This window comes from Mustela erminea, chromosome 6 (assembly GCF_009829155.1).
Source record: "Mustela erminea isolate mMusErm1 chromosome 6, mMusErm1.Pri, whole genome shotgun sequence".
Taxonomy (NCBI): domain Eukaryota; kingdom Metazoa; phylum Chordata; class Mammalia; order Carnivora; family Mustelidae; genus Mustela; species Mustela erminea.
The window spans coordinates 112,337,914-112,351,048 of record NC_045619.1 but is presented as its reverse complement, the minus strand read 5'-3'; the positions used below and the strand labels follow the sequence as shown (position 1 = coordinate 112,351,048).

General features: G+C 36.6%; 1 protein-coding gene across 17 annotated transcripts in view; it reads right to left on the bottom strand.

Annotated features, from left to right (window-relative positions):
* The window catches only part of PARD3 (par-3 family cell polarity regulator), a 645,516-nt gene that overhangs the window by 280,782 nt on the left and 351,599 nt on the right, over positions 1 to 13,135 (bottom strand). For 16 of the 17 annotated variants that reach the window (XM_032350010.1, XM_032350021.1, XM_032350015.1 and 13 more), the window contains exons 6-7: positions 6,328 to 6,419; positions 3,993 to 4,076 (exon numbers count right to left, since the gene is read on the bottom strand). In XM_032350010.1, coding sequence (XP_032205901.1) covers positions 3,993 to 4,076; positions 6,328 to 6,419 — 176 coding nt within the window. The remainder of the gene's footprint in view (positions 1 to 3,992; positions 4,077 to 6,327; positions 6,420 to 13,135) is intronic. The other variant, XM_032350019.1, reaches the window with a different exon arrangement.

The following is a 13,135-nucleotide window of genomic DNA, read 5'->3' as shown; positions in this document are numbered from 1 at the left end:
AATGGTCGTAAAGATGCTAACGAAAGTCAGAAGAAAATGGATGAACAAACCAAGAACTTCAACAAGGAGAAAGAAAAATATAAGTAAGTACCAAACGCCAAGTCACAAAACAAAAGAATAGAGTAACTGCTGTGAAAAGTACACTAGACAGAATCAAAAGGAGGCTAGATGACACAGAAAAATGAATCAGTGACCTGAAAGTCAGGGGAGGGGAAATCACCCAAACAGAACAGAAAAAGATAAGCAAGTTATTTCAATGGGGATAGATTTAAGGATCTGTGGGAAAATATCAAACATATTCCATTCACATTATACAAGTCCAGAAGGAGAAGAGAGAAAGAAGGGGGCGGAAAACCTATTTGAAGAAATAATGGCTGAAAATTTCCCGAACCTGGAAAAGGAAAAAGATATCCAGATCCAAGAAGCACAGAAAGTCCCAAATGAGATGATCCAGAAAGATCAACACCAAGACATGTTGTAAATAAATATCAAAAGTTAAAGATAGGGGCGCCTGGGTGGCACAGTCAGTTAAGGGGCAAAGACAGTCTCATCAACAAATGGTGTTGGGAAACCTGGACAGCTACATGCAAAAGAATGAAAAGAATGAAACCAGACCACCGTCTTAAAGTATATGCAAAATTTGACTAAAGGTGGATTAAAGATTTGAATGTCAGACCTGAAGCCATAAAAATCCAAAAAGAAAACACAGGTGATTAAGTTCCTTGATACCAGTCTTAGTGAGATACCTTTTTCTGGATCTGACTTTACAGGCAAGAAAATAAAAGCAAAAATAAATAAATGGGTGGGATGCCTGGGTGACACAGTGAGCTGAGCATCTGACTCTTAATTTCAGCTCAGGTCTTGATCTCAGGGTCCTGCAATGGAGCCCTGCATGGAGCTCCTGACTCAGCAGGGAGTCTGCTTGAGGATTTTCTCTCTCTAAAATAAGTACATCTTTTAAAAACAAAACAAACAAACAACAACAACAACAAAAATGGGAGTATATCCAATGAACACATTTTTTGTAAGTGAAGGAAACTATCACCAAAATGAAAAGGCAATGTACTAAATAGCAGATAATATTTGAGATTCATACATTATAAAAGCAGCTAATAACATCACACCACCCAAAAGCAAAAAAATAAATAAATACTAAAAATAAAAAAAATTAAAATGGGCAGAAGAGGGGCGCCTGGGTGGCTGAATTCTTAAGCATCTGTCTTTGGCTTAGGTCATAATCCTGGGGTCATTGGATCAAGCCCCACACCCGGCTCCCTGCTCTGTGGGATGCCTACTTCTCCCCTCTCCCACTCTCTCTGCTTGTGTTCCCTCTCTCACTCGCTCTCTCTCTGTCAAATAAAAAATAAAGTAAAATCTAAAAAAAAAAAGAAAGAAAGAAAAATTGGGCAGAAGATCTGAGTAGACCTCTTTCCCAAAGAAGACATACAAATAGGCCAACGGGTATATGAAAAGATGCTTGACATCACTAATCATCAGGGAAATGGGAATCAAGACCACAGCAAGATCCCCTTAGCCTTGTCAGAATGACTATTATCAATTTCCCCCTCACACACATACACACTAAAATAACAAGTATTCTTGAGAACGTGGAGAAAAGGGAACCTTCGTTCACTGTTGGCAGGAGTGATTAGTGCCACCACTATGGAAAACAGTACAGAGGTTTCTCAGGAAATTACAAACAGAACTATCAGACAATCCAGCAAATCCACCTCTGGGTGGATTTTCCAAAGAAAACAAAACACTAACTGTAAAAGATACAGACACCCCATGTTCATTACAGCATTGTTTACAATAGCCAAGACATGGAAGCTACTTAAGTGTCCATCCCTAGATGACTGGATAAATATGCGGTATATCTACAACAGAATACCACTCAGCCATAAAAAAGGATGAAATCTCGCCATCTGTGATAACATGGATAGACCCTGAAGTTATTAAGCTAAGTGAAATGAGTCAAACAAGGGAAGACAAATAACACATGATTTCACTTTCATGTGGAATCTCAAACACAAAACAGATGAGCAAACAAAACAAAGCAAAACCAGACTCATAGAAAACAGACTGGTGGCTGCCACAGGAGAGGGAGTTTGAGGGGCGGGTAAACTGGGTGAAGGGGGTCAAGAGAAGCAAACTTCCAGTTACAAAATAAATAATTCATGGGGATATGATGTGCAGCATGGGGAATACAGATAATAATATTATTAACTTTGTATGGTGACAGATGGTAACTAGACTTACTACAGTGATCATTTCATAATATATACAAATGTCAAATCACTATGTTGAACATCTGAAACTAATATAATATTGTACATCAATTATACTTCAATAATAACAAAAAATGAAACACTGGTTCAGAGCTGGTGTATACACAATTAAATCTCATTTGTGAAAAGTTATATCCCACAGGGAGATAAATGTACACTAATATTTGGAAGCTACAATGCATGTGCTTTACCATATCATTTTTTCTACTCATGAAATAAAATGAAAAAAGGCTTAACTTTTGAGATCATTTAAAATTGTATCCTTTAAAGGAAATAAAGGCAAAGTACATTTTTGAAAAAGAACTAAGCATGTTTACATGAAATCACCTTGAAGAAATTTCAATGCTTCTCCAGAGTTTAAAAATAAACAAAGAAGAGAAGAAGGAAAAAAGGGAAAGCAGTCACAGCCCTGTGAATACAATGCCACCTCAAAATTCAAGGTGAATTTCAAAGCTTGTTATAGGACACTAACTCTCAAGTCTCCTACTCCAGCAGAGTTCTAGGTAAATCAAAGTTTCAACTTCCAGACATCTCATAAAGTAGGTGCTTCGCCAAAGAGGTGAAACCTGGAGTCATCACCATTAGACGTGTTTACCAGGAAGTAGTACAATTGCTCAAATACTCAATTTAAAAAATTAAATAATTTAATCACACACTAATCAGTGACAGCCCACCTGTTTTTTACAACATACTAGACACTTCTAATTCACTGGCAATGGTGTAAACTGTGTTTCACATCCTCAGTCCCTGGTCTAAGTCCACTTTCCAGCTTTCCTCTTCCTTCTCCCAGTGTAAAGGAAGTCTAAAAAAATTGTAATAATGGCAACAATAGAAGAAAGAAGGTCGAAATAAGCCAAATAGTTCGTAAGTATATTTCACTGGGTAACTACTGAATGGGGCTTTAAGAGAGGATACAAGTAAACCTCAGGCCCTGAACAGCTCATTTCTCCAGGACAAGGATGTGAGCACTTCACGGGTTATTGACAGATGCCCGTCAACCATGAGTCGCAAAATCAATTCACAGTATTTAAAGATATTAAAACAAAAATTTTTAATTAAATCCAGTAATACTTTTTTCACAGAACGCAGCACCAGAGTAAAAGTAATTCATACGACATTCGAAGTTTTTAAAGATATGCATTCTAAAAAGTAATGAAGTAATTAATGATACAAAACTCTGACATTTGAGTGTGCAGAGATTGAAGAGAAGGAGCCACAGACCACACGATAGGAGATAAATCAATAGCTTATTTAGGTTTCACACATAATCATAAAAATCTTACAAAAATTTAAGAACTAATTAAACCTAAAAATGAATTTTAAATGAATCATTACCTAAGTTACTCAGATCATTTTTATTAGGTAAGTTTTTCCAGAAAACTGCTTTAAGCTCTCCCTTAATTTTGCAAATTCAGCTGGAGTTCTGACTCTAAAGTGTTTCATCAATACACAGTGAAGTAAAATGTTTGCAGGGATGTGTGATGACCAATAACATTATTAGAATAATTTAAATGCTTGATTTCTTCATCAGCGTAAGTGCTTTCTGTGATTATGATGTATACGTCTGAATGAACGAGCAGTTGGCCCCAAATGAAAATGTTCCTATTAAGCATATGCTAAATCAACACCACTCTGTAGATGGGCATAAATGAAGATAAAACACTCAACATTAGGATTCAATTAAAAACCTCCAGGATACGTTACCTGCCGCCTCGAGCACTGAAAGGCACTACATGGATTCCCAGAGGCCCTCCATCGTTGGGGACTCGTACGAGCTTTACCATATCACTGTGAGACAATGATGAATGAGGGAGCATGAACATGTACTGTAAACAAACCAAAACCGAAACAAAACAAAACAAAAAAAACCTGCTACAACACGGACACACAATCAACAACAGAAGAGAACACAACGAAAATCTCACCAAGCGCACACGCATACACGTACACATTCTGGAACATAAGCGTGAGGATGAGAGCGACAGTAAACAGTACATACCTGCACACTAGCCTGACGGCATGGGGAGAGAGCAAGCAGCAGAAACAATGACATTAAAATGACACAGAACCCTCTCTCTCGGACCACACTCTTGTATGTGTAATACAAGTATACATTTTGTGAGTCAGATCTCTAGACTTCCACTGAAAATGTTCCATCCCCGTATTTATTTCAAGGACAAGGAAGAGTAAATGAATAAAGGGCTTTTGGCCACACAGCACTTTAAAATTTACAAAGTGCTCCTGCCTAGGTCACATTATCAATCCTTCCAATAGTCCAGTGTGTTTTGCCCCCATTGGGGACAGGCCAGATGTGATCCAGCGATCCTTCCTGCCCACATTATCCCACAACAATGCAAAGTCCTAAGCTTCCGGAAATGTCCCACAATACCGGGAATGAAACTCATTCCTCAAAGCCAGTAGATACCTGCTAAAAAATCAAATAATTTCTCTAAGTGTTTGTAACCAAACTTTAAAGTCGTGAAGAGAGATGTAAGTAATATGAAGCTACTTCTATTACATAATGGAAGTACTTTACTATTAAGCCTGAGTTTAATGAAAAGTGGTTAATTTGGAGAAGGTAAATTTTCTAATTCTTTTCAATGAGATTTCATTTTCTTCATAGGTTTCTGTGTGTATGTGTGTGTGTGTGTGTGTGTGTGTAGTGCACAGAAATATAAGCAGGTCTTATCTAACAATCAATTTTTAAAAATAGTATTTCAATTAAATATCTAGTAGAAGCAACCTGGACAACTATGATTACCAATGGATTTGACAAAGATCTCAGTTTAGTTCTTACATAATGGAAATACCAATCCTTCAGTTGTATTTCTTAAATAAAAACCTAAAGTTATCCTAGATACTATTAACTGTCTTCGTTATAAAATACAAAGACTAAAAGAAAAATAAAGACAGTGATATCAAACAAATCAAAACAAAATTAATAATATGTGTATAGATGTAATCACATATGTTAACTCAGAAAAAATTAAAATTCTGCCAAACTGCCAAAATATTTACAGAAGTAATACTATTTAAACGAATTAATTTTTGTATTTTCATAGAATTTCACAACTTCTTATTTTAGATACTGTTATGTATCATTTGAATATCTATTCAAGGATTAGTCTGTCAAATGAAAATAGTAATGGTAACTTTAATAAATTTATTTTATTCCACATTCTTTCTGAAAAGAAGTAGGACATGGCAAGTACTTCTTAACTTTAATAGAGACTACTGGTTGCTGTCTATCTAAACATCCCCAATTCTAGACCCTGTTTAATCTCACTGAGAAAGCTCCCTTGGAAGACCAAGGAAAGACAGAATTAAGAGTTGAAATGCCGATTATCTAGGTTTCCTCAACTTTACCCAAAGTCAAACAAAACTTCAGAATGATTGCCCTCCCCGGTCTAAACTACCAAGCGAAGAAGTCCTGAGAACACTTTCCACTTAAACATGTCAATACATAAGATAATTGTAAAGTTGTGGTAATATAGTAAAGTTTTCCTTGTCCTTTTATACCTAAAGTCACATTTAAATCCCTAACCTATGACTCTAATTCTTCAACAGATATCTTGAGAAATTCCATTTCTTCAAATCGAAAACATATATACTAAAATGACTAATGCTTACATGCTCAAACTGGTTTTTCAAGCAAAGTATATCTACATTTTTTTTTTAACTTAGCAAAGTTGAAGAACAAACAAATGACCAAAACACGGACATAGAAAGCAATTTGAAAACAGTTACAATGCTGTTAACATGACAAACATTTTCAATCAAATACTATTTCATATTATCATTTAATAGTATTTGCCAAGGTATGAAACCAGGACAGGTCCATGGGAATTTCCATGCTGTACTTCTTACGTTACGTACTTAACGCAATAGATGAAAGATGCTTTTTGGAAAACAAACCAATGCAAGGCATGTTTTTAACTAAGCACAAACATTCCGCATGCCATATGCTTTTGGAATACTTGTTGCTATCAGTGATGCTACACGTATATTACAAAATTAGTTAAAACCATCCATAACTTACTCCAGAGAAAAGCTGGGTATGTTCTCCAAACCAGTGTCAGCATGTCCAACGGGTTCAACGCGACTGTTATCTTCTTCTGTCCCATCCTCATCCTAGAGACACATAGCACAAAGAAGAGAAGTGTACTCCATGTTAGGTTTACTTCCATCATGTGAAAGGAAACTGGATAAAACTGGAGTTTGGTAGGCATTCTGATCGTGTTAACTAGGTCCTTCCTTCTAGGGAGTATCAGTGTTAGTGATAAGGTGGCTATGTGTATATGCCAAGCTGTATTTTAGAGCCACAGTTCCCTGAGTTAGCATATCCAGGAGGTAGACAAGACACCACTGCAATAAGGAAAGAACTTCTACTTACGGGAACTTTATCATTTTTATTTCACTTTTCCATGTATGTTTTCAGGAATAATTATACATTACTATGATGTTATGTTAATAAGTAAATGTACAGGGCACAGGCAATACATGTTTAAAATTTTTACTAACCCCAACAGTTGAGACCATTAGAAACCTTAATAACTACCAAAATCTTCATGTTCTTCCTAAATCAATGCTCCCTCTAAATCAGCTCATCAAAATGAGCGTGCAGGAAGTACCACCCTAGACTCAAATCCTTCATCCCCTGAAATTTCACATAAAGACACCCTACGCCAGTTGACTGGTTATTTAGAAGTATCTCTGAAGGCATTAAGATCTTAGCCATAAAGAACCACTTGTTTACATCTATTATGAAGCTTGAAGCATAGGGACAGGCACAAAGAGCAAAATAATCCACCCTCACTTTTGTATCTTTAACGAAGGCAGAATTTTGTAAAACATTATGTTCCAACATGTTGTAGAAACCAGGTAAGTACACTGGTCCTGAAAAAGGTGTGTGTGGAATAAATGAGACGGCGCCTAAAAAGAAATGAAATGGCCACTCAACAATATCCCTCATTTTATAACCTTGGTCACTGTCTTTTCATTAAAGAGTTCACAGGATGGCTTTTCAGGACACTTTGAATAATAATAAACATGAATGACTGATACCAAAGGCCTTTTTAACCAAATTAGAATATTTAGAAAAGACTTGAAATCTCTAATCATAGTTGCTCAGAGGCTCAGCGTCTTCATCTTGGATCCTTTAGTGCCTGGTACCTAGCAGATAGTCCATATATTTTGCTAATAAAAACAAAATCATCCCGAGAAATCTTTGGGGTAATAAGTTTCCGAATACACATAAATAAAATTTATTTAATCTGTTTCTTGGAAGTTTATACATACAACTTATATAAGCATATAATGTGTTAGGTCCATCCCTTTCTACTATATAAATTTGGTAACAGGGATTTTCTATGTGAATTTATTAAACTGCAGAAAAGTAAAGTTTTAAAACTTTTAAAGAAAAAGTCTTCTTTAAAAAAGAAAAAATATTTTAAAGATTTTATTTATTTGACAGAGAGAGACAGTGAAAGCAGGAACCCAAGCAGGGGGAGTGGGAGAGGGAGAAGAGGGCTGCCCCCACTGAGCAGGGAGCCTGACTAGGGCTTGATCCCAGGACCCCGGGATCACGACCTGAGCAAAAGGCAGATGCTTAACAACTGAGCCACCCAGGCGCCCCTAAGAAGAAAAATTTTGTGTTTTTAATCATGTATTTGAGAGACTCATAGCAGAAATTTATATGCCATAAACAAAGTCATCAATCAACAAAATGATAAGCAAAGATCGTAGGTTCAGCGCACTGTTAAAGCAGTATTTTAAATTCTTCAAGCAGTATTAAGCCAACACAGAGCAACTGGTAGCAACCAACTGACAATACCTCTGAGAATCCACCAAAATAAGAAGGTGAATGCACCAAGTTTTTCTATGAGTTGTAGATAGGTTCCATGTGTCTTCAATGGCAGTGCAGTGCATGAAGTGAAGGTACTTGAAGACTGATGATCCTATGATTTAAGAGGCTCTAATATGCACTTCTTAGTCATCTATCTCTTTTAAGCACAAGCACACAATACATTTCAAAGGTTAACCAGCATCTTGAACCTGCCTAAGAACCACACTTTAAATGTAAACAAGAACTCCTAAAATTATGCTTTTCCACTGGCAGTGGGGGTAGGAAGGAGAGCCAAAGAGATTGTTTATAAATCAGATGGAAAACATAAAAATAATCTTTCAAGTTAAAAACATTTCAGTTCAGGATTCATTAATAATTTAAGCACCACTGAAATGCCACCATGATGTATTACCAGCAAAACACCTAAGTTGTACTATGAAACAGCCACATAAATGAAATGCCTCAAACTACAGTGATAAAAGAGTAACTGATAATTTACACATTCATTGTTCCCACAGTGGCCATTATCAGGCCCCCAAGAGCATGTAGGATATTATTTCATGCAGCTGCATATGGTGTTCAGTTTAAATCGCAACATTCACTGCCCTGAGGCAGAGATGCAATTGCTGTGGGAACCACAACTGAAAATTTCCCAACTTTTGGATGGGTAAGTATCAGCTCCTGTGTCACTTTACTTTGTTGTTTTGTACTTTTAAAAAGCTGTGACTGAATCTGGTAACTTTTAGCACAAGTTATATACTGAATTCCATTACAGACACGGAAAATGGAACTTGGCTTTTATTTATGTCAAATCAATAACAAAGGCCTAAAATACTAATTTAAACTATACACTGTTAAAAACTTCCAGATGAGAAAATACACTTTTTAAAAAATATATATTTTATTTATTTATTTGACAGAGAGAGATCACAAGTAGGCAGAGAGAGAGGGGGAAGCAGGCTCGCCGCTGAGCAGAGAGCCCAATGTGGGGCTCAATCCCAGGACCCTGGGAACATGACCTGAGCCGAAGGCAGAACCTTTAACCCACTGAGCCACCCAGGCACCCTAGAAAACACACTTTTTAATCTTTTCCCTTCTCTCCATTTTATAGCATTTTATAGGAGAGCTCGGGTTCAAGAGTCAAATGGCCTTGGGTGTGAGTACCAACTCTACCATTTGCCAATTTTATATCCTTAGGCAAGTTATATACCCCTTCTATTTCTATCCCTTCTTTTGTAAAATACAAACAATAAAAACATCTTCCTAGGACTACTGAGAGGGATAAGGTAACCTGTAAAACAAGTATAACATGGTGCCTGACACATAGTAATTGCCCAGTAAATGTTAGCTGGTACTGAAAAGAGAAATACATGACATATGAAACATACTGCAAATAAACGATTTACGGTAGTGTTACACCATTATATTTTAAGAGAATATATTCATCCTTTCATACTTTGTGCCTTATGAGACAACTTAATATTAAGCATTTGCCCACCTACTAATATTAAGCATATTATCTACTCAAACATAAAATCTACATTTTTGAAACCTTCAAAAAACCTGATTATTTGTTGTGCTTTGCTATATACAAAGTACCTTCATTGTAAAATGTCTTTGAAATGAGAATCCTCATTAAAAAGTGCAAACAACTAAATGCTGTATACAGTCAAATACATGGCACGAGGATGAAAACACTATGGGTTACTGGTCGAGGAAATTTTCAGAGGAAAAAGAAATGTCAAGAACGATGCCTGGGTGGCTCAGTCTGTTAAGCATCTGCCCTTGGCTCAAGTCAGGATCAGAGACCTGACACAGAGTCCAGTATCCGGCTCCTCGCTCCGTGGGGAGCCTGCTTTTCCCTCTGCCTGCAGCTCCCCCTGCTTGTGCACTCGTGTGCTCTTTCTCTCTGACAAATAAATAAAATCTTTAAAAAAAAAACAACTTTGAAGAACCTATGATTTTATCCCAAACTTAGCCTGCACAGTTCCATGGATGTTAGAGGAAAAAAACGAGACCCCTAGGTCAGAGACAAAGGACTGTTTACTACAGCAATAGCCAAAGTATCATTCTTGGCTACGCACATTTCTCCAGCTAAAATTCTTACAAAGTAAGGAACGCTGGTGCACACAGAATAAATCTGAGCTGAGGGAACCCAAATACCTTACATAGGCAAAAGTGTGTCTGCCCACTGCTGTGGCAGGACACACTATATCCATCTTCCAAGGCTGTTTGCTGTACATACATCCTTGCAGGGATAGTCCACAACAAAGGTTTCCGCTCTCAAGGCATAAAAAAATGGAAGAGAACAATGGAGAATTATCTCTCAACAACAGTGCTTAATCTAAGCACTGCCAAATGATAGCATTTGTATGACTGCTAGCAAATGAAGACTAGGAGTATCAGTAACAAAATGCTCTATCATAACAATGCCTTTTAAAGTAACATTAAATTCTACTAGATAACAGAGTCATACCTTCTATATTAAACCAAATTTTTCAGTGGGGATTTCTATGTTCAACCAACCAACCAAAGAAAAATCAAGTATGAAAGCTGAAAAAAAAAATCTTTAGATAGGCAAAGTCTTCACTTCTCATGAATCTTTTCATATTAAGCTATTTTTGGATGTGCTCCAGCAAAATCCAAGAAATTCAATAAAGCAATGGACAGAACCCAAGGAAAGTCCTAGAATAAGGTGAAAAGAAAGCTCAGAGAAGCAGCAGCCAAGTCAGATTAGAACAACAGAACAGAGGAGTCTGGAAAGTCTATCTCCCTGAGAAAAAAAGAAATTAATAACTGGTCTGATATTTTTGAACATTTGGGAAATATTTTGACATACCTGTTGGAGCATGTGGGGGCAAGTTTCAGAAATACACAGATAAAACAGAATAGATTTTTAAAAGGTCAAAGCAATTGACTCCAGGAACAGCAAAGGAAAATGTGTAAGGGGAAAAAAAAGTTAATCAGAGTGCCTACCTGGTCACGCAGTGAGCCACAAACCGCCATCTAATGTGGCACTGGCTACGGATTTCACTTAGACTTCGGATGTGATAAGAGCAAAGAAATGGGAACATGGCAAGTAAAAAAGGCAGAAAAGAAAACACCTTCATCTTCCACAGTGGCAAGTCAACAGATATCAACAACCAGTAACCAGGAATGAGCAACCCAACATTTTATTTAGAAACATGGAAGTAAGTACCAGAATAAATATATCCATAAACAGTCCCTCTGAGGAGAGGGACTGGGACAATCAGGAGGAGCAGAACAGAGTGCTCTTTTTTTTTTTTTTTTTTTTTCATTAAAAGCCATCCAGTAGTATTTTTATTCTGACTACATATTTGAAATTCCCGAAGGACCTAAGGCTGGAAACCCAACCTGCCAGCAAGGCAGGATCCTTGGAAGAAGCAGGCTGTATAACTGTCCCAGAGCGATTCCTGGGTGTCCCAGCTCAGGTGCAGGAAAGGACTCACGTCAGCAGGCTACGAGGGCTCCTCTGGCTTCAAAGCCTCCCTCACGCCTCACAGAAGCAGGCACCTCAAAACACCACAGGTAGAGCTGCTTGTCACATACTTCGTTTTTTGAGCCCACATGCAATTTACTAATCAGAGGTCACCTGTACCATACAAATATAGTGGATGGAAGCTTTTTATCAGGTTTTCAGAAAAAGAGAGCCAAAAAATAACCGAAGCTTAAACTCTCATGCAGAAGAGAGGAAAGATTTTGTTAACCCTTTGTTTACCATATTATATGGATCTAAGTAAGTTTTTAAAAAGATGGAAGAATTCTAGTCAAAGGAGAGAAAAAGAGTAAGAGAAAATGAGTAGATGATAAGCTTGGGTGAGGACGATGAGTTTTAGATCAGGTTAGAAATGTGTATTAGACAAGTAGGGATAAAGACATTGAATTTATTTGTTCTTTGCTTCTAGGAAAAAGTAATCTTATTCTCTTCCATAATATGAATACTATCAAGGCTAACCCTCAACTTAAAAAGCCCTTACAGAACCAAGGGATGACACATTCTGAAATCACATGTACTCACATGACCTGCTTAAGAAAACTAAATTTGGCTAAACTCCTAATTACCTTTCTAATTTCAAAGCTTACCTAATTATATTTTTTCTTGCTTGAGTAATGAATATGTTCTCTATAGTCACAGATTTTAAAATATATATATACATATATATATATCCAAAAACATAAGTAGGTATCATTGCAAAGAAGAAAAGGATCTGTAATTAGAACACTTAAAAATTGAATGCTGCCTCTATCAATCACCATATGAAATAAGAGGACAAATCTGTAACTGGTTTCCTTATAAAAGCAAGGAAATGAAAAGCACACATTCTGCTTTATAGGAACACAATAAAACTTCACCTAGAAACCAACCACCTGTACATCTATATTTAAACTCTAAGCTTCAAGGAATTAAATACTGTGAAGTTATTACCTGAAAAAAATGCCTATAATGTTAAGAAATAATTTATCATTTTAAAAACATTTTATAAAAAATTAGTTGTTTGCCTCCTTAAAATTTCCTACACACCTATCTTTGATCTTTATGTTTAGGAAATGCAAAAGGAAATGAAAGTTCTGATGGTATCCTGTTAAATTTATGATATTTTTCAAGTGTTTTCATTATTCTTAACAATAAAATAATTTTAATGGTTCAATTTTATTGCTACAAAAATGCTTAAGTAAAAGTCTTTTTCACACTTTTTAGAGTACCTCCAAGACCTTCCAAACTTAATGAGAAACATGTTAACTACTAATGAGCTACACCATCTCCCCCAAAAAATATTTATTTGGATGTTCACAGCATGAATTAAATCACTTTTGGGGGGGATCACATTCAGAGAAAAATAATTCCAAGGGGAATCTCTTTCCACATCCCCTAAGTATCACAAACAGGATTCCAGAAGGCTTTTCTGTTAATGTTGCCACGACTTGATTAATTGGCCCAATCACCAGGGAAAAGTAATTTCCCATCACACGTGGAAAACAA